Here is a 25,618-nt window from a genome sequence, read left to right as displayed (position 1 = left end):
CCTAACCAAAAAAAAAAAAACCAACCAACCCACAACAAAAAAAAAACCCAAAGGAGAAAAAAAACAAACCCAAAAAAAACAACAGACCCAAACCAAAGTAACCCAATCCAAACCTCTTTAAAAAGAAAGAAAGAAAAAAAAAAAAACTCAAAACCAAAACAACTCTTCCCATACCCCCCCCCCCACACCCCCAGAAAGCAGAGACCAACTCATCAGCGGCTCATGCAGGAGCAGGAGGGGTTTTGGAGTTAACTGCATGCAGGAAATCTCTCACATCCTGAGTCCCAGCTCGCTCCTCTGTAACTGTATATTATGGTGCTGCTCTCCAGCCCCAGCTGATGAAAGTTTCTCTCCCCCAGCCCGGGCTGCGATGCCAGAGCGCGCCCGTGCCGAGCGGCCGCGCCGCGCCCCCCCGCGCCCCCCAGCCCCGCGGCCCCTGCTGCTGCTGAGCCTCCCCTGGCTCCTTCTGGCATCACCCGCAGCGCAAGGTAAGTACCGCCGCGGAGCTGGGGACTTTCCTGAAGCCCTTCCTCAACCCACGCTCCATTTTCAGGGGACAAGCAAGGGAGAAGTGACCTGAACAAAATCAGCGCAGCCGGCTGCGCGGGGGGCGCTTCGCCGGGCGCTCCCAGCGCTGATTTTGCGGCGCCCCCCCCTCCCCCCACCGCAACGCTCCGCCGTGCTGGGCGGCGGGGTGTGTGTGTGTGTCCCGGAGCTGCGGATCTCCCGCTGCTCTGCGCGGAGTGAGGGTTGCCCTGTCCCGTCCCGTCCCCCTCCCGGCGGGCCCTGCTGCGGCAGGCACGGCCCGCAGGGTCCCCTGCACGGCCCCGGGCCGGCGTGGGGGCTCCGGGACTGGGATACTGGCAGCGCTGGGATACTGGCAGCGTTCGGCTTCTTGTTTCCAGCCGGGAAAAAAATGCCTGAAAAAGCCCAACCCCGCCGGTAAAGGCGCCCCGGCTGGCGGGCGCTGCCCGGCTCGCTCGGCGGGAGCCGTGCGCTCGGTGTTTGCGGGGCTGGCGCGGCGCTGGCGCCTCGGGGACGGGGACAGCCTGGGAAAAGCCCCTTGTCCTTCGTACAGCCGGTCTGGGGCTGGCTGAGGGGTCCTGGGGGGGGGGCAGGGCCTGTCCTCTTCGCTCGGCAGCAGCTGACAGCGCGCATTTTACGTGAGAGCGGAAGGGAGAGTCTCCTCTACAAATACGTGTAACGGGTCTTTTTTATTGCACCTTTAAACCTGGTAAATGTTTGCTTGTCTCCGGATTTATCCAGAGCAGCTTTTACTGGGACATTGGCTCTGGGCTTGCTGAGGGAAAGATGGAGATAGACTTTAGCACATGTTAGCCAGCAGACTGAAATGCTAGGGCAGGCAGAAAGAGCTGTTGCATTTAATCAAGCACCTAGGATTTATGTTAATGAATTAACAGGAGTTGAAGCTTCCCTTTGCCTTTGTGAGGGGTCTATAGTTTCTTGTCGTCAGCGTTTCTGTTTACACCAAATCAGCGCACTGGGGCTAAAGGCTGCAGCAATTCTCGGGTAGATGAGTAGAAACAGGCCCCCTGTTCCCTTGCGATGGGTTGGGGGTGGGTTTCTTTGGGTTGAGGCAGCACATTCCAGCCAGGCTGCTCCATGTCTTGGAAGTGGGCTGGAACAGAAGGTAAACTTGACTATGCATCCAGAAAAGTTTGAGGTAAGATGCTTCAAGCATTCACATGTGACAGAAACGAAGAAATGAACAAACCCCAAAGTCGTTGTCCATGCAATAGAGTAAGAGGGCAAGCTGCAGGTGACTTAGATCCAGCTTGCAAACGAGAGAGCAGAATGGTAAGTGGGGGTGGGAATCCTGTCACCTGTGCCAGGGGATTCCCTGAGAGCCAAGCTGAAGCTCTAAGGGTGAATCAAGCTCTTCGTAAAGTGTGTGTCAGCTGCTCATCCTTACGGTGCCCATCTGTAGATGTCTAAGCTTGAGCAACAGTGGTGCTTGCTGACCCTCGCAGCTCAGCTGGATTTCAGCTTTGCCTTGCTGCATCTTCCTTACTCCCCTTCTCCCCGTAACATGTGTATAACTTGCTCTTTGGCTTCCGCAGCCAGTGTGCTCAGCGAGCATCCTCTCCTCTAATACCATTTTCTTCCCGTGGAAGAAGAGAACAGCTTTAGCTTTGCCCAGAGCATGTGCTGCTTTCTTGGTCGCAGAGGTGCTGAAAGTTACAGCCGCGTGCTTCTAGACCCGGCGAAGCTGCCCGCTGGCGACGTGTGCTGTGCTGGCACTCCGCTCCACCGGGCGATAGGAAGCTCTGCAACTTCTACCTCAGCTGGCTTTGCTGCTGAGCCTGCTTCGGGCCCGGTGTTAGTGATCTGAGGGGCTGCTGGGACATCCTTATTTTTACGTAAAGATATGCTCGGTGATCATTTGAGTTTAAGTTATGATAAACCTTGAAAACCCGTTTTGGAATGTGGTAATAGACATGCATGAGGTGGGACTGCCCTAGTAACAGCTCTAATATTAACCAGTAATTATTAGGTTATGAGCCAGGCAACTTCGAAGTAGCCTTGCCGCTCACTGTTAGTATGAGTTTCCTTTCTCATTTTGTACAGTTTTACAATCGCCCTTCTAGTTTTCAGTATTGCTAGCTCTTGGTGGCTGGCTGAAGGGCCTCATGGACAAAAAGGAAAACTAATTGAAGTACCAGCCTCAGCAAAGCAAAACTGGCTTTGCTATCCTTGTGGAGGAATATATATAATAGGATAAGATCTAATCTTATGGACTCAATCAAATTCCTTAAAATCCACATCTGCATAAGCTTTTCACAGAGTCAAGGCCTCCTTGTATCTGCAGGGCAGACAAAGTGGTGGTGTGTAAAGGTAAACTCCAAATTACTAGATGCTAAATCTCTTTTACATATTAGGTGTCAGCTGGAAGGACAGTGGAAAAATAAAAATGCTAAAATTGCAGTCCAAAATTCTTTACCTTCAATTAAAATAGCTTTTCTGTCAGATTTTATTGTTGTTACTGATTGCAACTGCATTAGCTGTAACAGAAATAAATTACAGAAGAAATCGTGTCTCTCGCTTTAAACCCCATCTCGCCAACACACTGTGTTTGAGAGCTCACTTTCAAATACTGTCTTCTTTCAAACTGTTCCAGTGTTTGTGGCAGATATTTATGGCCTGTGTATAATCACCTTCTTGTCTGATGATTATCCCTATCAGGTCCCCTGCAGATAGCCTGGCACGAGCTGTCACTGTCCGGGGGCTCCATAGTTCCATGCCAAAACACACCAGCTGAGGATATTATGCCCACTCTTCAAATCATGTTCGCATCGTTAACTCTCCTGCTCGCTGGGGAGCTGCTGGCTTGTTTGCTGCTGTTTTGTTGGGCATCTTCTTGCTTTCCTTGAGATTTTTGGAAAGGTCTCCATCCAGCCACAAAGAGCATCCGTGAACTAATGATTGACAGGCTACGTTCTGGGCAGCTTTTCATCCTGCTTGCAGCGCAGAGGCTGCCCTGGTGGCACTTCTCTAACGACACACGGGTGACTGCAGCCAGACCAGGGCTGTGTTTATCTGTTGCTTCCACTGAAGCTGTCAGCTGCTGCTGATGCTATTGATCATGAAATTCTGTTTTAAAAAGGCTGAATTCATGTACAGGCTTATTTGGTCCTCCACCAGCCTTGTTCAGCCCCCACATACCCTAATCCTGACAGATTTATCACTAATGGTCCCTATGTTTCTAACATACCTCACATTGCCAGTGCAAATTGTCCAAGGAGTCCAGCTGGGCTTTGTTTTATTAGTATTCATGTGCATCCTTTTGGGCAGCACCGTTTGCGCTCCAGGGCTGCAGTGCTGCATGCGAATGGCGAGCAGCAGGCTGGGTTTGCCAGGCGGGCAGCAGGATGTGGCCAGCGCGGGGTGGCAGAGAAGCCCCCACATGCGTGCCCAGGGTGCTTGAACAGCCCGGCTTCTGCTGGGGGTGCTGCCAAGCCTCCTGTCCAAAAAACCCTGACTTCTGGAGACTCTGCTTGAAGGCTGATAGCGTGGATTTTCTCTTGACTTCTGCTGTGAGCGTTCTTGTGAACAAAGAAGTGACGTTTCTAGGGTGTTTGCAGTCAGGTCTGAAATACTGTTGGGTTTATGTGGCCAGGCTCTGCTACGCCAGCAGGCTCTCCCCAGCTTCGCACCTCACGCAGATCCAGCCCTGCTTAGGATGCCAGGCCCTTCACGCTATGTGCATTGGAAGGATTTTTTTCTTTAATTGCTTTTTCTGATGGCTTCTTTTCCTCTACACGTTCTTGTATTTTACTCCACATCATCTCAGATTTTGCTCTTCCTGTCGCGTGTGCGTTGTACTTGCACTTCAAGTGGCTTTTCAGGTTACTCCTAGGACAAAGTATACCACTTCCAAAATTATACTGTACTAAAGGCCTAAATCACGCCTGTAGAGGCTTCTCTAAGGCCCCGCTGAGCCTCCAGGGCAAATCTATGACAAATCAAATTAAAACCCCATGGCTTGAGTAAGTCTGGTAGAGGGTTGCAGCTGATTCTGGATAGGACAGCACAGTCCAAAAGGACAATTCCCTTTGTTTCTGGGGAAAGCAGAGCAAAGTGCTTCAATGGTATTAAATTTTTATCTTATTGATAAAAGGATCACAGTAACTGAGAAAAAGTATTGTTTCTTAGGAGGCCTCTGCTCCAGGATGTTGACCCTTCTCCTTTCAGTATCGCTTAAGAGTTTGAGACTACGTTGATATCGAGTGTGATGTTGGCATCGATGCTTCAGAAAGTGACTTGATGAACTGCATCATCCAGTCAGAAATGCTGAATCATCTGTTAAGTCTTTTCATGTTGTTTCGTTATTTTTTTATACCCCGTGTAAATGAGTTTGCTGCTTTCCATGCCTTGGAGCTAGGATGAGAACTATTTGGTTAGATTGGGGGTGGGGGATTGTCCATTCACAAGGTCAACATGACAAACCCATTGATTAGATGAACACATTCTTCCTTGTCCAAAATGTATGATCTAATAAGGCAAGAAGTGAAATGTTTCACGGCCTGTTAACCATGCTAGATAATACACAGCAAGGCATAAAAAACTGGATGCAGAATTTGGTACAAAAGAATCTTTAACTAGTTTATTTTTAGTTATTTGTTAGGAGGAACTGTGTCAGTCCCTGTAAATTTAGTCTTACTAGTATGTGTTGTATGTATTAAGTGAAAAACCTTCCTCTGACAATGGTGAGTTGTCTGTTTTCTTGCTTCTATTTAATCTGTTATCATTCTGAAAACAGCTGATCAAGCAAGAGAAATAAACCTCATGTGTGACTGCTTACCTTTGAAAGAACATTCTAGAATATAAACTTCACTGAATCCAAGTGCTTATGGGATTTTGTTTTGATATAGTCACGTAAAATAAAATTTCTGGAGTTTGTCATAATGCTACATTTAATAATGTGAGCATATGGGCCTGACCATGTGTGGAGCTGAACATCACCAATATTTTATTCAGCAGCAGTCTGTACGCAGTGATGGTAGTGTGCTAAAGATCCGCTGTTCCTTCAATGATTAGAAGACGTGAGGAGGAGTACTATTGAGTCCAGGTTATTTAAGCTTGTTTTGCATTCCTGTTCTGCCATTGAGAGCACGGTGGTGACAGAGCTACAACTGAGAGTAAAACGTGGCCTCTGTAGCTTACGAGGAAGGATGCAGCATCCCACTCCTGATCCGCGTTCCTTTGCGAATTGGAGATCATAAAAACATATCTGGATTAAAAACCACGCTTGCATTTTGACACAGATTTTAAAGCAAGAGGTAAGCATTCCAAGTGAAATAGTATTGATTTTGTCACCTATTGCCTCTTAAGTGAGCACCCCGCCAATGAGAGATTTTGGGTAAACCCTTGTGGCTCGTGGGGAAGTGCAGGGTTGTTGGGGAAGAAATCGTCACGCTTCAGGAAGAAGCAGCGTGTCTGTTTATTGTGTCCTGTATGTTCCTTGTGTGTGGGTCTGATCCTCAGTTGGGATAAATTGTCTTATTTCCATGGATCTGGTTCCTTTGTACAACCGGGCGCTGATGTTCTGTGCTATTTGTTTAAAATCTGCTTGACAGGATCAGAGGATGTGTAGGCTAGATAAGCAAAGCTACGTTAGTGACCTGAGGAGATATCTTGACCTGAGGAAACAATAAAAATAAATGTTCGTTACTCCTGTGGCTCATCCTGAAGAAGCCTGTGAAAGTCAGGAGTTATGGACCGATCCAGTGCTTATGGTGACATTTGTTGTAAGGTCACACACATAAACCTGAGCAGGGTAGGTGGCTTCAAGAACATTAAGTAACTCTAAGTTTTCTGTTCATTTGTGTTTCAAAAAATAGAGAGACAGGTTTCAGTGAGAGCTTATGTTAGTACATGTGCCGTTCATTTTCCTTTTTCTGCTGTTGTATAATGCGAGTAGCAGGTATTCCCCGCACAAACAAAAATGTGTGATGGATATTGCCTCCTCAGCCCAGTGTCTCGTTTGCTAGGCTTGGGAAAGAAATACAGATCGTTTCCCACACACGTTTACCTAAATCAATCCCGAAATCTGCTTCAGCTGGATTTGCAGTGTTTTCGGCGTGATTTCCCAGAGAACATCTGAATGAATGATTTGTGTGCATGTGATGAGCACAACTCAAGCTCCCACTCAGTAGGTTTTTTTCACTGATGATCGTATACGGGAATGAACATCCCTCAATACAGCTCTGCTAAGGATTCCTTGCACTCAGCGAGGGAGGCCAATAAATCACTGGAGAAAAGGATTGTGTCTTTTAAAAGACCAAGTGGAAATCGTATTTTGGGGATTAATTTTGAACTTCATTCAGTGGAAAGTAGATTTCTTGAGCATTTGGAGGGAGGAGCTGGAGAGGAATGCTGGATCTGGACTGTCACGTAATTATGTGGACTTGTTGCTGAAAAATGAATATATGCAGTACTTTGACATTGGGGCTCTGTGGATTACTTTTGCCTGGGCTTCTAAAGCACAGATTATTGTTTCTCTCCTCAAATGAGTGGTTTTGTTAGGTGCTGCCTCACTGATGCTGAAGGGTGTGAGGCTGAGTTTATAATCTAAATGAGAATCTCTGAGACTGGGATCCTCTGGGGAAGGAGCAGCAGTGCAGGAAGAAGCAGATGTGCCCCGGTGGTGCCTATGCTGGGATGATGATGGGGTGGTGTTAAGATGGGACATCTTGCGCTATGGCATCCTGGAAACACCTGTGGGAAAGGCATTGTGCAGCCCTTGGTATTTTTTACCTGTTATTAGTCCTGTCCCGCTTGTTTTATGTGAGAAAGAATGACTGGGATGATTTATGTGGTATGTATCAGGGCTTGGAAAAGAATTATGGACGGTTTGGGTTAGAAGGAACCCAGCAAGCTTAAAACAGGATCTGCAGCAAGGGGACAGGAGTTCTCCTAAGCTGTTATGTCACTTACTTTTCAAAGCTACTTTGGGTTTGAATCTTGCATTTACAACATGACATTTTTGGTGAACTCCAAGCCCTGAGCTCTTCCATGGGGGGAACCTCTTGATACGTACCCATCACCCGGTGTGCCAAAATGCCCTCTGGTTCAATGCTTTGTTGCTTTATTTGTCTCCTACCTTGAAATGTTTTCTTCTAGGGGAGAAAAAAAAAAAAAAAAGAAGAAGACAACTCTGTCTTTGGACTGGTCCTGCATAGTAATTCTTCAGTCAAACGCGTAACAACATCACAAATGAGGCTGGACAGCTGTTTCCCTAATATAGTATATGTATATATACTATATACGTAATAAAGCTTGGTTTTCACAATTTGAAATGCTCCGCAGTCTCCCTGCCCCCTCCTGCAGTCAATGGCAAATGTTGTTCTCCAAACTCCACTTGTCACATTTTGTCCTGGAGAACAGGGAGGATATTGAGATATACTGGCTTCTTTCCTTGAGTGCATTTCAATATGTATTTTGTATAATGAGAGCCCAAATCCTTCTCGCATTACTTAGGCTTTAATCACACTGTGCTCTCCCAAGATTGCTTTAATCGCATTTGCATCAGCAGGAGTAACTCTGTATGATGAGCAATATTTCATCTGCAAACAGAGGAGACAGATCTCGGGCACATGATGAGGAAGGAACTGGCTGTCCTGGATTCGTTGCAGCGCAGCTCTCTAGTGAAGAATGGTGTAGCATCCTGATTTGAGAAATAGATATTCAAGAATTAGAGTGAACAAAAGCTATTTTTGCTGTTTTCTTGAGGACTGTCAAGTGTGATAGTTCCCTTTTAATTTTCTCCTCAATGGCTTTTTTGGCATTTGTTAACTCCCAAGAAGCGCGATGCTGCCTAGTGCAGCACACATCATTTTGTACTTTAGCCATGACATTACCGTATATGAGAACTGAAAAGTTATATAGATATTACACCAATATATAAACCATGTGTGTTAGAAAGACAAGTTCAGTTTTGAAATATTTGACTTAGCTATGCTTTTCACTTTCAATCTGTGCCAAACATGTGCTTGAATGACTGATGGAGTCATATGGTTCCCTGAATAAAGCACTTTATTGTGCGCAGACTTAGAGCCTTCCAACAGTTGTATTACAGAAGCTTGAAGATTAAGATGATCCAACTGCTTAGGGGGTATGTTCCACAATGAACATTTTATTTTCCTTTATTCCCCTCTCTCTCTATTTTTCACCTTAATATGTGTCATTAGTTTGTTCAGCTGGTCACACAGTGACACTGACCACAGAGCCTTTGGTCGAGAAGAACAGCAAGTTACCTTGAAATTTCAGCTTTCACTCCCATGTTTGTATTAAAATGTTGAACACATGACTTTTTTTCCATGGAGTTTATGGGATTTCGTGGGGGAGGGCTGTTCCCTGTCGCAGATTATTTCATCAGCAGAATCACATTTAAGAAGGGAATAACTCATGCAAGAACAAGTGATGACAGGAGATAGTTCTTGGAATTATAAAACTGAAATATTAAAAAGCCTGGGTTTAATGCTGTTTAGTTAAAGGGGATCCGTGCATCTCAAACTCCTATTTCTCATCTGAGCAGCCGGTGCTTGCGAAGCTGCTCAGTGCAAAAGATCAAGCGGACGTGCTGCAGTCACATGCGGACCGGTGCAAAGCTGACAGACCTGTCAAGCTGGAGAGGGGATCTTTTTGTGTTAGAAGCAGAAAGAATGGAAAATTGATTTCAGAAATGTGTGGAGTCATCTTGCTGCTGCATGTCCTCAGGCTCATCAAAGACCTTTACTGACTTTTGAGGTTTTAAAAATTTTGTACATGAGTAGTAATTTTGCAATGGGAAGGAAAATGCAAGATTCAAGCCCAAGAAGATCCATGGAATCAGTTGCTTTCCAAAAGTTACATGTGCTTAAATGCCTGAGGTCTTGGGTTTGGGAAATGGGGGAGGAGTGAGAAAACAAGTAACACTTTGTGTTAGTTAGGTGGCTTGCATTTTTCTTTTTTTTCTTTCTTTTTTTTTTTTAATAATTATTTTCCAGGCAGGCCATGAAAGGACTAATTTTATTAGATTTTGTGGAGAGAATCAATGTACTGCTTAGATGTGCAAAGGTTAATTGGAAGAATAATTTATGATTTTGAACTAATAAAAACTTTACTGCAAAAGATAAGATTTCTATATTATGCGCAGTCAAATCTTGCTCAGCCTCTTGTGCTTACATACAAATGAGGGCAGAGCCCGGTATGCTCTGTGCTGTCTTTTTTAAAGCTGTGTAAATGCTGTTAGTGGGATAATGGGAAGTAACTTACCAGCATGGTGGAGTTTCTGATTTTTGGCCTTTCTTTTGAGAGGGCATCTTTGTTTTCGACTGGTGGTTAGTGTAAAATTTAAGATGGATGGATGGGTGACTTTAAGGCAAACTATTGTTTATTTGACCCTATGCGAGTTACTGGGCTTTCTGTCTTTAACCGTGATGCACTGGAAATCTGGTACTGGTTTATTTTGCAGCATTTTCATATTTATTTTCAGATATTGTTTTAATTTGGATTTTTGTTACATTAGTAAGTGACCAATTATTATTTTTCCTGCCTCAAACAGAATGGGTACCATTCTAGAAGGTGGTTTCAGCAAGATCTGTGCCTGGATAATGTTTAGCTTGGGTAATGTTTTGGCTTTTGCTGCAAGATGGAGTAAAATAGAGGACTGGAAGCACAAATCCCCACTCCTAGGCCAAAGAGTTGGATAGTTGACACTTTTTTTTTTCTTCTTTTTTTTGGCATGATATAGTCTTAGTCCTGATGTTAACAATTTCCATTTAAAGCAAGTTGATTTTTTCCCCCCTTGATCCGCAAGAGCTGGATGTGATCCTCTTTGCTCAGAACTTCTATATTGCAATCCTATCTAACTTTATGTATAGCCACTTTATACTCGTCATCTATAAATATATCAGCACTGGCAAGATAAATACCAAAAGGTATATAAAGCTAAAGGACAGTCATGGGTCCTGTCATCTTTGGTTTTGTAGATTATGCAAAATAATTCTTTTAGTTCCCTTCTTGTAATTCAGTCTTTCCACTTCCCTGCTCACCCTGGCAGCCTTTCCAATCCACCAGCTCCAGGCTGAATTAATCTTTTGTGAATGCAGGTGAGGTGAGGAGAAATGCCCGCAGCATTCCAGATGTGCTTCTATCGCTAACTCTCAGGAGTAACTTCAATATCTGATATTCACTGGAAACACTTCTTTTGATGCAGCGTTCCAGGACTGCCTTTGCTTCACGTGACATCAGTGTTACACTGAATAGCGTGTATGGGTCTGTCAGGTGTCACTTGCCTTTAAAGATTACTGCTCAGAGCAGAAAACTTACTAGTCCCTAAGGGTATGACCCTCCCTTCTGTAGTACTTGGTTTCAGCCCTTTGCTCCAGCCTGCAAGTTATTGGATAATTTGGTAATATTCCTGTCCTCTGTGCAGACATCGTCTCCTAACTTGGAGTATTGGATTTCAGGAGGACGCTTGTGCACGCTGAGTAAAGGTTGCTGATAGAAATACGGATCCTGTATTGTATTGTACTTATTACATTTTCTTACTGAACCTTGGTGGAAACCTTCCTTTACCTGACTAGTTAGTGATGTGCTCGGTGGGTAGTTTTTACTCCTTACTCGGTCTCCTCCCCTTCTTAAAATTCCTAAGTTCACCCCCATCTTGAAAGGCAAATGCTTGTCCTTCTCTCTTAGTGTGTGAGCTTGGTAATTTTGAATTAAAAAGTTCTATTTTGAGTCTGGAGGTGTTAAAAGAATCATCCCAAATAAGATGTGACGGCAAATGATGTGGGGAATAAAACTTTCCCATCTGACGGGCATCCCGGCTGGCAGTGGTGGCTCTGTTGGGATGCCTGCCCAGCTCGCTGGGGCTGGTTGCAGAGAGCAGACCCGAGGTATCCTGGGCTGTAGGGGAACCCATCTGGCAGCAGAGCCTGTGGGGATGCCTCAAAACTAATTGCCAATGGTCCAGCGCGTGCTGTATGCAGCCATGTGCATAGCCCTTCCACCACACGTAGCCAGAAATGACCCATCCAAATCACCGATCCCACTGACTGTGAACTAAGCAGAGGAAGCTGAAGAAAATGAGGAGGGAAATGGATAAAGCATGCCTCTTCTGACTTCCACGGCATTGCCAAAGCCCTGCGATACAGAGCAGTGCTGTTAGCTGTTTTCAGTTTGCAGAAAAATTACTCCGTTCTATTATTCTTTCCTGTCCTAAGATTATTCTGGTGCATTGGTGTTTTGTTGCAGAACAAAAAGCAGATAGGCTGTGACTTACAACTCTGAGCCCATTTGTAATATGAAAGGTAACATGAGGATAATATAATTTAATTCCATTTATCCTTCTTTTATCCTATTATTTTCATATCTCAGCAGTAGCTGCAGTGGGTTGCACGAAGGGTGACTGGATGCGGTGTGCCAGGGAGGGGGCTGCGGTCTGGGTGGGCTAGAGATGGACAGCCTGCAGCGTTGCCAGGGCTGAGGCCATCAACCCTGGGCTGGGCTTTAGTGGGGTGCTGGTGCTTGGGTGCCTCGAGACCCTGACAGAACCATGTTAACGTGCGCGGCAAGATGTGCAGATGGGATTCCCAGAACGTGGATATCCACGACGGGAAGGAAGCACAGCATGCAACATTGGCTTGATCGTAAATCTGTATATGTTAATAGATGGATGGTATTTATAAACCGTCCCAGGTCTGACTCCTCCCTGTGCCATGCCAGGGGAGCAGGGAGCAAAACCAGCACTAGCAGGATGGCAGGGGTCTGCAGCTGGGGGGGAGCATTTTCTTTTTTTCCTTTCACTGAATCCCATTTTATCCAGACCCATTCAGCCCTGAGAGCATTCACCTTTTTGTTTGTCATAAGGACAAATAAATTACACTGCCTGGCTAAAAGCTTATTGATTTTAAGTAAATGCAAATCCGAAGCGTGTCTGGGCTTCCTCAGGAGACAGCAGCCCTTAAGCAAGGATGTCCCTTTGCATGCTTAGAGTTTATTTTGTGCAGAGCTCGGAGGAACCAAAATACAAAGCAAAAAGATGAAAACTGTTCTTAACTTCTTTGCCAATGAGTCCTTGTATGATAGTGTGCAAAGAAGAAAAGTTGTAGAAGTACGTGGCAGATGAAAAATATTGAAGCCACACAAAAGTTAATGTCAGATAACATCTACTCATCTCGCTATTTGTACAAAGTATCTTTTATATTACTGAAAAAAAAAAGTATAAAGGGCACTACATCAGCTTGTGGGCTGCTTGCGGATCAAAAGCGTTACCTTCAGTGCAGGCTGAAAATAGAAAACAGATAGACACAACTGTGAAGTTTTTCATGTGAAAAAGTGGGAGACGAGCTCGCGTCAGGAAGAACTGGACAGAATTTCACTGAAATGGAAAATAAGTAGGTGAGTAAGTAGGTGCATGTGACACAAAAGATAGGAAACCTGGGTCTAATAAAAATTTCTGGTAATACAGATGGCCTGATTTTCTTCCCCTCTCATGACACGTTACCAAAATTTAAATTCTCTGATTTCAATTACTACACTATTTATACTGCTGTAATACCGAGAGTCCCTGTAGAGAAGAGGCCTCATTATTAATGTAATGCAAACAACTCTAATGGTTCCAGCTTCAAAGAAATCGTAATGAAAATGGGTAAAGGAGATGAAGAGTGGCAGAGAGGAAATACCAGCACGTCTGCGCGCATGAAGAACTGCAGCACTGGGAGCTCATGGGATGTGATCAAGGTGATGGAAACCCTTCGTTAGCTCAGATGTCCGGTCCCGTCCCATCACGCTCCTCTCCTGGTGCCCCTCGGATGCTCTTTGGGAGGGCTGGGCTTATGCTCAGAGATGGGTGGCCCAACACCCACAGAGGGAAACTGGGAGTGTTCTGTGCAGCCATTGTGCAAGAGACTGGGTGACGTGGCCCTCCCTGGGACAGATTCTTCAGTGTTTCTGACTTTGTTGGAGGCGAGGGCCGTGCATGCCAAGGCGCTCCGAGGTTGCCAGCAGCTGGCCCACCTTTGCATCTACCCAGAAGCCCACACCACTGCTCAGGCTCAGGGCTGCTTTGGGGCTGCACATCTGTTTGTCCCATTTTTTCAAAGTTTCCCACAGATTTCAACTTCAATTTCTACATTTTTTTTGGTCTGACTCTTACGGTTTTTTTGTGGTGTTTTTTTTTCCTCCTGACTTACAGTCTTTCCCTACCCACGTCTTTAGACAGCCCTTTAGATGCTGTCATCTTCCCCACCTCCGATGGGGTTGTGTGGGTCACTCTTCATTGGCTGTCATCCTTTATTTTCTGCAACGTGTTCTTTGAAGCTTTGCAGTGAGGCTGCAGAATCCTATTGGAAGGATTTACCTTTCTATCTTCCCCCTACTTTTATATTCACAGATTGATCTGGAATTTAAATATCACTTATGCAGTTTTCTTCATTTTGTCTCTTTCAGAAATATACACAGTACGTAAACATAATGACCTTAAATCAGAAAAATAAATTATTTGATTTACAAAAGGAACTGTAATATGCATCTATCACACTGGGGACAGTTGGGAGTTAAGCAAGTGCATGATGTTAAGCATGTGCCCAAGTGCTGTTCACAATGAGGCCCCATGACTGGGCTGCAGTGCTTTCTCTGCCTTCTTCAGGAAGCTGTGATTTTTATCACACCCAATAATTTAAATAAAAACATTCAGATAAGCAGCAAAATATTTGGCTGAAGGAAAGCAACTAGACAGAAATTGATCTTGTGTTTTATAAATGCTTATGGCTTCAGAAGAGTTTGCAATCCCTAAAGCTTGTCTGGTTTGTTTCCCCCAAATAAATTATCTTTTCCAATAAAGATATAACTGCTGCCTATAAACCTGTCTTGATGTCTGTCTCCAGACTATCAACACTTCTGCACAATATGCATTTTCAGTGTGCAGCTAAATAGGCATGTGTGTAAGATTAAATTTGCTCATTGTAATCTTACTTTGTTATGCACCGCAAGCATCACTTTGTCATAATGGAACAGGAGTAGGAGTGGCAAAATTGATCTGCACGTTGTGTAGATATTGTTCCCTTATTCCCGTGATATTTTTATAGCAGTTGCAGTTTCTGGACCATGACACGTAATGAGGGAATAACACATCTGTGCACAAATACTCATCCCTCCCTTTCCCCTTTTCTTCTGTTTCGGGTAATGTTGTGATGTTAATGCTTTGCAGAATTAATAAGAAAGGCAACTTGCACATGTAGGAGATACCAGAAAGACTTTGATGCTTCCTGATATCTAGCTGCAGCTCCATGGCGTAAGACTGTGTGGAAGTGATGCAAGCAATGCATCAGTGGAAGGAGAAGTACACTCCTAGGGTTTCTTAAAATTTAGGTCTCATGAGACTTTCAGAATGGAAATCATACAAAATAATAGAAGGACCTGAGTCATTTAATTCATATAGTTGTGACTGCTCTAGTGAGCCAAGAAAAAAAAAAATCAGGGCTGGAGCCAAACTTTTCTCATTTCTCTGATATATGCTTCATAAATTTCTGTTCTGTGCAGGGAGCTTCATGGCTGATAATCAGAATAAAGAGCTGTGAGGTTCTCCCTAGACCCTCCTAGACACATGAGATGGTACCTTGTACATCTCCACAGGGGTGAACCCAGTTGTGGGCAGGGTTGGGACCATCACTTCCAAGGGCTGACACAGTGTCCTCCCAGCCCCCTGTCACCTGGGCTTGGGCTGCTCTGAGGGTGAGGTGAGACCCTTTCCTGCAGGAACACCATACAACAAGCAACTTTCCTCTCCCCAATATACTTTATCTTTTCATCTTGGTTTTTTAAAAGCATGCTGGAAAATACCGAGCTTGTCTTCCTCTGGCATCGGCTTAACTGTGATGACTGCGTACAAAATTTTTAAATAGTTCTAACAGTGACTAAATTATTCTGCTCAAAACATATGTCTGGATTCTCAGAGTGTGTTAGGTGGCCAGAGGGGATAGGTCAGGCTGCTGGGATGGTGGTACTGAGCGCTGGGCTGCGTGGGCAGGTCCCTACAGCTCACCTCTCGCTCCCGTGCACGGTGCAGCCCTGAGCCACGGTTTAACTGCTGAAACGCTGCCCCACCACCTTCCCTCTGCACCTCCTAGCGCAAAGGCAATGGAGGAGGAGGAGGAAGAAAGGTAACACTGGCCCTTCTTCATCTTAACTGAGGGTTGTCACATGTCTAGAGCACCTGTGAAGACGCAGGTTTGATCCTCGTGGGGTCCAAGTGCACCAAGGGGCTCAGTGTGATGGTAGGTCAAGAGCGTGGCAAACCCCGCCAACATTTTGAATGTCCCACGGTACCTGGAACCCATCCCTATCTTCTCTTTAAGGCTTTTTCTCAATACCGTACAATGATGTTGTTTGGGGGGGCTGTTCTTTGACAGGCACCATGCCATTAGTATGTTTAGTGAGAGGAAAAACGCTCGATAAATGTTGCATGCAAATAGCTGTTTGACATTGTACTATGAAATGAAGTCATCTGACTGTGTAGGAGCTGAACATTATGTCAATGGGAATTTACATTCTCTTTTAGATTTTTTTTTTTCCCCCACTAATGAGAATGTGCCTCCTCGATGGTACGGGATTCTCGGTACTTTATGAATTCCTTGCATGTCCATATAGAAATGTCGAGGCTGCTAAATAAATATTCATTCTTTTGTTGCACCCAGTTCAGGGTAGTTAAAACAGAGCACGACCACACATTTCCGTGTTTAGCGGAGTAGAGATGGTGCATTAAGAAATGTTTGGGGGATGATAAAATACCAAGGATTAAACGTGGTAGATCTGCTGTGTACGTCAAACCTGGAGCTTTCAGGAGCCCAGACTGGGTTGTTACGTCTATGCTGTAACTCCAGCTCGCAAAGCGTGAGGACTGGCTGACCCCATTACAGAAACGGGAAGGACATAAGGGAAAGTCTGGGATCACTGTCTGCCCTTAGGGAGCCTGTGTCATGCAACTGCAGGGTTTGCTCGCCCAGGGAGAGCAGGGCCAGTTACACCCTGGGCCACTGTCCCCCCGCTCGCCTACCACCACTTCTGCCTTGAATCTGACTCTGCGTGAATGTATCAGGGAAGAGGAATGGGGAGAAGAGGGACTGGGGAGTGGAATGCTCAAGGCTGATTTCTTACCTTGATTACGGAAAAATAGTCCTGATAAGATCTTATCTCTGTTAAATTCCTGCAGCTCGCTTACTGTCTTAATGATGACACCTATTGCATTTCCTCCTGCTATCATCTTCAATGAAAAAAAAAAAATGCAAAGTCTAGTATAATTATTAATGTAAAACTTTCAATAGTGGTGACAATTCCTCTCCAAATTTTTTTTATTTCAATTTGGCATCCCAGCTCCTTCTCTTTCCATCCCGGTATCTCTACTCCTGTATGGCCAGGCTTTGTCTTTTGCTGCTACAGAAGCGCAACATCTAATCAAACTCGACACTTCTCTCCCAGAACCCTAGCTCTCCCAGGAATTTGTGTAGGTTTTGACACTGACAATATGACCCCACAGTGTTTTAATGTTTCATCCTTTTCCTGAATGATTTCCTTTTGAAACGTGCCGCAGGTCCCTTAAGTAGCAAGGTTCACATTGCCAGCTGCTGTTCCCAACTAACATGAAGTGCTTCTCCTTGTCCCTAGGCGAGAATGTGGACAGCAAATTGGAGTCCCGGAGACAGCAGATGCCAACGGACCAGTCAAAAGATTATGAGATAACAATTCCCTTCCTTTTGAATGGAGAAGAGTGGAGACCAGTAAATGGCATTTATTCAAAGGTTAGTCTTCATTTTGCCTATTACTTTATTCTGAGGTGTATAACAATTTGAAGGCTTTAGGGGCAAGTAAATGCACTTAGCTTCATCATATCAATTATAGGAGTATTTTTTATATTTTTGTAGTGAGTCTGCTGTCTAAATTGTTACTTACCTAATTTCAGAAAATGAGTAAGGTCTTTGGCGGAAATTATTACCTTTTTACTGTAACGTGGCATTCTTATTTCTGGTGGCAGAAATGAAAGCTTGAAGTGAAAGAATTTTTTTGAAGAAGTTAACTTACATTGCTCAAGATTGTAGCATACAACAGCAAAACAGCCCCAAAACAGAGGGAGGGGCAAATACACCAAACACATTTCCTTGATTAAATACAGTATGACAGCAAAAACTGTAAGGAAAAGTGTAAATAATGTTGCTTTATTGACTGCAGCCTGAGGCATTACCTGGAGCCCATCATGGGAGATGGCCCCCGGATGCCACCCCATGTACTGCGGGGGGGATGGGGGGCGAGTCACCCTTCACACTCTGCTTTCCCCTTGCCTAACAAGGCGATAATCCATCGCTAGTTCTGACCAAGAAGAGATTGTTCCCCCTCTTGACAGGCCCTGATAAGCTTTCCTCCTTTTTTTCCCTTGGACATTGGCAGATAATATGGGCTTTTAGGAGAAAAGGGCTGTTTTCTGTCTGCTTGGTCCCCTGCTTGAAGCATGAAGACAGGTTGTTGTTGATTATCACCAAAGATGTCACGGGAATCTCTTAGCCAACTTTTTTAACTCAGGTCTGTTTTTCTTCCAGCTTACTTTTTTTTTTTTTTTTTAATTGTCAGAATGAGGAGAAAAAAGGGTTGTTGTTTGTTTTTTTTAAAAAAAAAAATAACCCAAGCAAAGCAAAAACCATCACATGGAAACAGTGCAAACAGCACAGCCAGCCCTTTAGGAACAACTTTCTTTAATGCATCGGGAAAACGTTTCATGGAGAAATCCTACTTGAGTTCTTGCTTTTGAATCTTTCTGCTGATTGACAGAAATAGGCTTGAAAAGAGATTTCAAAACTAGGGATCTGAGCTTCAAAAAACCTTGTCTGGATTAGAATTTTGTTTACTTCCCAGCCCCCCCACCCCCTCCTAAATGGAAAAGAAGGGCCATTCCTAGTTTTGAATATCTGCAGTGATGAAAGGGATATCATTGTGGGTGTGTAATGGCTTATCTTAGAGAGATAACACAGATGGCTTGGTCCTAGATATATGTGCAGTGCTATTTTTAGGTCATTTAATTAGAAACAGGCATTCTCCATATAGAGTTCTTTTAGCTACTCACTGTAGCTTTCTCAAAGCATTACAACAGAGTATCTTTATGTGAGTAATGATAATGTGATTTATATCATTAATTTGTTTCCCAGAATTACTTTCAGTTTAAGATGAACATTAGAAAAGATTTGTGGTTTGGTAGAAAGATCCAAGTGCTGTATCAGCACTTTTTTTCTTTGAATACTTCTTTTCCATGGAAACAGTTATAAATTAAATACACAAAAGTGCAGTTCAGGCTGTGGCAAGAACAACAGCATTAAATTGGTAGAGGAGAAGAGTAATGAATAGCTTGTCACATAAATATTGATCAAAAGCACAAAAGTTAAATACTGTTGTATTTGATGCTTAAATAGGAGCTATTGTTCTTCAACTCATTTCAAAGTGCTCCTCCGTTTTATTTTAATTTTATATGAAGTAAAATAAAGTGCAAGTACACAGTACTGCATAACCAGGGAAATGGTATTGCAATAGAATACATAGTAAAATAAATAATGTAGTTGTTATAAAAATGCCGAAGTATTAAAGTTATTTGTGTGTAGATAATTACCTCACAATGATAGCCCCATTCTCCACTCCTTTGATCATAAATACTCCTGCTTAACAACTAGCCCCCGATAAACCGTGCTAGTCATTTAGTGCAGCTTACTCTTTCTTTCCTATCTTGAAGATAAAACTGTCCTTTCATTTACCCCAGGAGTCACTGCAATATCTGTTGGCATATCTCATTCAGAATCTGTCAGGAGTTGTTATTAAGCTAATGACTTCCTTGTTGAGGGCCATCTATGCAGTACACTGTGCAGAGCACAAGCAAAAAAGCTGGAACTAGTCATTCTGTCTAATCACACAAACACAGATCTGCTCACCAGCAGCAATCAAATTACATTTATTGAGAAGGAAAAAAATTTCTTAGCTACACCCTGGATTTACTTTAATACAGTTAGAGTGCACTTTTTCAAGGACTTTAATGATTATAGGTATTTCCTAAGAATGACAGTTCAAATTAATGGTAGGGAAAATCACATTTTTAAATCAGATGTGTAATCAAATTGTATTTAAATAATTTTAAAGACATTTTAAGAAATTTGCATTTCCTTAAGTACCAATGCAGTGTTTTGTTTCTGGAGGGGACCTGCCTTTTACTGGGCAGATTTTCTCCCTGCCCTCCACACCCCAAGTCAAAGCCATAAGAGACCCAGACCAGGATCTCATTGTGGGAGCATTATTTCAGAAATGCTATTGCTTCTTTCTGTTTCGAAAATAGATGCATATGCTCATGCAAACACTTTATATAGTGAAACACATTTAAAAAATGAAATATGTATACTTAAGAGAAGTTACTGTGGAAATGCATGTATGTGTTTGCAACTGCGTGATGCCGTTCATCTAGGTAGTGGTTTTTAGCACTTCTCCTGGCGTCTTTTGCTAAATTCAGAAAATGCAGATCATTTTCAGTTGGAATATTTTGATGGTGCCCAGTGAAATCCTTTTATTAACTGGATATAATATACAGTTGCTAATCCTGAACATGCTTCTAAAATTAGTGGGTACTATTTTGAGCATCCAGTTGTTGCTAGTCAGGACTACTGATGCGTAACTGTATTTGTGGGCGAGCGACAGCAAAATCAGGACCTTAAAGTGTTGTGCAACGTCGCTGTGTGCTTTCAAACAATAGCTGCCCATATTTGGTGCAGATGTGATTTCCGTCTTCGCTGAAATTTTGTGTGCATTATAGAATGTGTTGATAGGTCATTACCATTATAGCTCCAGTTCTCCTTCCACTTCTTTTTTTCATTTGTTTGTCACTTTGCATTCTGTGTAGATTCCTTTCTTTTTTTTCTTTTTTTTTCCCCAGCACTTGGTTTAAACCCAAGAGGGTTGGGTTCTATTTTTCTTAAATTATTATAAGGTTTGAACAAAATTGTTTCATTTTTGTATTATTCAAGTGCAGGGAAAAGACTCTTTTCCCTGCATGTTTCCAGCTGAATATTTTTCTTCAGACTTGGCTTGAGACTTGCAAATCAAGCCAAGTTTGATGAGAGTTGGGTAAGTGATGTTTTAGTACACAGAGCACTTTAGGGAAGATTTTTAGAAGACCATCTGTTTGGCTTCAGCTTTTATCCTCACACCCTGTTAGGGACACACACTGGCTAAAGTGTGCCAGATCCCTGCATCACAGGAGCTGTAGGTCAGGTAACATTGCTGGTGTTAGACTGGAGCCTGAAGCACATGCCTTCTCCTGGAGAGACAAGTGCTGGGCAGGAAGCAGTTCACATGGGCATTAAGGGTTTCTTGGCTCTGTTTCCATGCTTAAAAGGTCGTAACTGTGGGGAAACATTGCCTGCCAGAGACCATCCCGGACAGACTTGAAATAGTAGTACCGCTGGGGGAGATCCCGGTGTGGCAGTGCCCTGAGCTGACATTCATTCTCCTGGAGTGACACACTCATTAATGAAGTTGGCTTTGTATCCAGCTTTGGGTCCAGATCTTAAAATGCATTAGGTTTCTGGGAAATTGAAAGCATTTTGTGCATGCATGATATCATCAATTATGCAAGTAAACAAAGAGTCCTGAGGTTGTGACATCTGTCACTTAGATGCAGGTTTTTCTCCAGTCTTGTCTGTGCAGGATCTACCATGCCATCACTGGCTCCTGCAAGGACTCAAATACAATCACAAGGCTGATCAAGCGCCTTGAAAGACTGAATCCTCTGAGGTTTCTAAAAGCATAGGAGCAAGTCTGGGGCAACTCTCCTTACTGGGTGATGATTTGCATCTTTTAATGCTTATGCACACACTTTTGCAATTCTGATCTCTGTATCCATCTGCAATATTAAACGACTCCATACATAGGTCTATGCACCAGTCAGGCTCTAATTGCCGTTCATAAGGACAAATTTGTATGTAGCTGAACTTGGGCAGGGGTTGAAGGACCTGTAGCCGGGCAGCATGGAGCTGAGCATTGTTTCTGAACTGCGACATGAGAAGCTGGAAAGCCCTGAAATGCTTTAGGTTGCAAGTTGCCAGTCCAGGTTGCTTTCAAATGATGCAGAGAATTTGGTTTTCAACATGAAATTTGGGTAATGTATAGAGGACCATGATGCACGCGATATATCTGTTTATGGATTAGATCCTTAATCCACTTGAATCACAGTGAGTCTCGCCTGATTCTTTTAAGTCTATCTTCTATCTGGCTGTGAGGAAGAACTTTACTGGGAGGGTGATGGAGCACGAACACAGGCTGCCCGGAGAGGCTGTGGGGTCTCCTGCTCTGGAGACGTTCAAAGCCCACCTGGATGTGATCCCGTGCAACCTGCTTGAGGTGACCCTGCTTTAGCAGGGCATTGGACTGGATGACCCCTGGTGCCTTCCGACCCTGACTGTTCTGGGATTGTGTGAAATAGTGCCACTGACCTCAATGTGTAAAACATATATTGGAAAAGCAAGCTCTCCCCCACCTTACAGAAAGTTAGACCTCTCGTTTGGCAGTGGGTGCTGGATGGATTCTGCATACCAGGAGACACAGATCTGTTGTGTTGAGGTTAGAGACAAGCAAAGCAAAAGAAAGATGCCCATGATGGGCAGAGAGGATGGGATGACCCACAGATGATTCCCTGATGAAGAACAGCTATGACTCTGACACCAATGACATTTAAATCCAAATAAATCAGAAAATAATTTTCCCTTGGGGGAGAGGGTAATGGATTCAGAGCACATTGAAACTGCTTCACCAAGTTTAAGCTCCCAAGGCCAGATTCTGAACTAGTGTGAATCACTTTCCTTCCTTTGGTTGGGCTGGTATAATAAGGTTTGCAAATCAAAATCTTAAAGAGATGTTTTCAAAAATGGAGAAAAGGAAGATAAGAAAACAGAGTTCCTTTTCTTGTAGCAATACTTTTTTCTTTCTTTCTTTTTTTCTCTTTCTTTCTTTCTGTCTTTCTTTCTGTCTTTCTTTCTGTCTTTCTGTCTTTCTTTCTTTCTTTCTTTCTTCGTGTTATGTTATGCTTTGACTATAAACTCTAGCAGTGAAATGCAAAGATAAAGATGAAGGCCAGCTATAAATACATACTTAGACCATATTTCTTCTCTTTTCTAAGTGTATGGTTGTCACAACTCAAAAGATTCTGCATATAAAGTGGCAGAAGATTACCATTTTTTACTGCTTAGCATGGATTGCATCTCATTGAGCTTGCAAAGAAGTAGCTTTTGCATTTCTGCCTGCCTCATTCGTGAAGTACTGTGTTATGGATTGTGTTCATAAACAAACATCAGGATCTTGATTATCTGTATGTCATTCTGGACAGTGATAACTTGAATCTCAATGTGAAATTCTCTACCACCTGTAAAAGTATCACATGCTCTGACAGCTGTAAGTTATCTTTATGTTTCTCCAGATTTATCGAATGTATTGGACATTACGCTGATTCTTTTACACCTTTTTGCATTTTTTTCCATACCTTCACTCTAATGCCCTAATTCAGCACCTCCTGAAACAGGGATTTTTGCCATTGAAACAAAAAATCATTGGAAGGAACAGGAAATGACTGTGAATTTGTTATGAAGTCACAGGACTAATGCTGGAGATTCAAGAACATATTTGAAGCTGCCAAGGGGGGATGAGCCTTACCCGTTTGGTCCTGTCTTCCTGCTCTTGCGTTGCTGCATTTCTCTTGCAAACTGGCAGAATATGCACGGTCCGTCATAGTCCAGTCTGTCATCCAGAGTCATGGTGTGCCTGCCAGCTTCAGTGTTGCTACGAAGTTATAGGTGCACCTATTAGAAATACCCCAATTTAACAGGATCTCTGTGGTGGTTCACATTTCCCTTCTTTGCTGCACCTCTTGGTGCTCTCACGTGACTCTAGCATTGGGGTGGATGCATGGCGTACAGCTGAGGGGCCTGCTATGTCAGATAATTAATTTAGTGCTCAGCGTTTTCAAGAGCAAACCCATTCAAGTTTATTTCATAACTGGCATAGCCTTCGTGCAAGTGATAATTGTTTATGTTCCCTTCAACAGAGCCTCCTGCTGTTCTTTTTCATTTGAAATAATTACCAAAGTTTAGACTTCCAGACAATTGTATTAAGGGGAATCATACAGTGCTGCTTAAACAGGTCTTTGAAGACTGAGAGGACAGCTTTCATAGCTCTTTTACATAGTTGTTTTACATATCTTAAAAGAGAGAGAGGCATAAACAGAATTTATAGTCCTTTCCATATTTTTATGACTCATGAGTATCAAATATAAGAGGCAGAGCTATGCAGGCTGCTAAGGCTGTGTCATCAGCTGGGAATGCAGCTTGGCACAGGCAGCCTCAGCGGTGTGAGAAACTGCACTAATCCTCGATAAAATTCTCTGGGAGATCTGCTCCTTGAGCCTTTAATTAGTAACCTGGTAGTCATTAATTTAATAGCCTAGTAAACAATCTGTTATTTCTTTTGCTTTTTATTAGACCTATACTTCTGCCTTGTAGGGCCACTGTGAGGGCTAATTAGTTCAAATATGTTCTATTATTTAATAACTCCTCTGTATTTGTTTAATTCAGAAATAGCGTAATTTTTGCATGGAAGCTATTAGGAAAGGGAATGTGTCACCTCCTCTGCTACTTGGTTGAATTTCTGTGGTGGTGCTGGTAGGGCTGGATCCCTTCACTGGTGAGCAAAAGCAGCTTAAAGCCACCCCTCTCACCCTATCCTGTGCAAGAGGAGGTTCTCATGGAGGAAAACATGTTCCCTTCTTCTCATCCAGCCCCGTAGCTATGTTTAAGCAATCAATCAATCTGATAATTTCATTTATGAAAAGTTTTAGAAATGTCGGTAGGTGATTCTTGGTTCTAGGGACTTGCTGGATCTTACGTAGCAGCTACAGGCTTGAGAAATTCCTGGAGCTGGGACCACCAATAAAAACTTTGTGTTGGTGATTGAGTAGGGGAAATTCTTTTCTCTGTCTGCACTGAATCAGTGCCCTGGTTTCAACTAGATACACTAGTATTCATTTCCTGCCTGAAACGCTTGGCCATACTGGGAAGTGTTAAGCAATTGGGATTCATCCCAGAAAATGGTCCATTTCATTTTTAGCTTAAGTGATACAGTGTGTTAAGTTTGTAAAGTTTTGTGTGATAGTTTATGCACAATATAAATAGCAGATATTATTGAGAGAGATTGCTATTTCAATAAACAGAAAATGTAGAGTTTTATATTAACCATTCACCAGACACTTTCCCCCCCCTTGCCCCCCTTAACATCTTGGAGCCCTCAACAGGGTGAAAGTCCCTTTCATGAGCCTGTATCACGCTGAGCTGTTGGGAGGAATTTTGTCATACTTGGCCAGTGAAGATCGCCAGTGATGCACTGGCGCTGAGTGAGCTCTGCCCCCCCCCGTACCACCCCGGCTCCCTCTGCCAGCAGCTGAGGCGATGGGACTCTGCAGAAGAGCTTTGTGGCGTTTGTTGCCTGCGACCCCCTGGCTATGAGGTAGTGTCTCAGATCAGAGCTGGAGGAATCCATTCATACGGTCCTCTGTAAGGTGATGGAGCTGAAGCCATGTTCTTTAGCATGAGTTTTCAGACTGGTATTTTAAAAAAAACAACAACACAACCAACCAATATCCAAACAAACAGATCATACTTTCCATAATAAAAATGGGAAAACATATTTTTAACGATGCAGTTAATGCTAACAGCCCTTTAACGTGGTATTAAATCTAAAACTAAGTTCTTGCAATTATGCGGCATTATACTGGGTTTGTAAAGTGCTTGTACTGAGGCATTTTCATATTGAATTAATTTAGCTTATACTTGGCTATTTCATGTCTCTTGCAACAGATCTTGCAAGCGTAAGGTATGAATTTCAGTATTGGATTAAAATAATACTTTGCTTTCCAGCTACGAACATGTGATCATTTTTTTTACAGGCAAGAGGAGAATCTCCCTTGTTCTTAATTCTTATTGTGCTTGCCTTGAGTCAAACGGAGCACCAGGTAATTCCTACAGCAGGCTCTCTCCCCCCACGTGCTCTT

The 25,618-nt window shown here is 43.4% G+C and overlaps 1 protein-coding gene across 1 annotated transcript in view; it reads left to right on the top strand.

Annotated features, from left to right (window-relative positions):
- The first annotated feature begins 203 nt into the window (after positions 1-203).
- The window catches only part of ADAM12 (ADAM metallopeptidase domain 12), a 187,140-nt gene continuing 161,725 nt past the window's right edge, over positions 204-25,618 (top strand). The window contains exons 1-2 of the mRNA XM_055720883.1: positions 204-488; positions 17,170-17,303. Of these exons, the coding sequence (XP_055576858.1) occupies positions 257-488; positions 17,170-17,303 (366 nt within the window). The 5' untranslated portion in view covers positions 204-256. The remainder of the gene's footprint in view (positions 489-17,169; positions 17,304-25,618) is intronic.

The sequence above is a fragment of the Falco cherrug genome, chromosome 9 (assembly GCF_023634085.1).
Source record: "Falco cherrug isolate bFalChe1 chromosome 9, bFalChe1.pri, whole genome shotgun sequence".
Classification (NCBI taxonomy): Eukaryota; Metazoa; Chordata; class Aves; order Falconiformes; family Falconidae; genus Falco; species Falco cherrug.
Note: the sequence above shows the minus strand (reverse complement) of the source record. Positions and strands in the feature narration are given on the sequence as shown.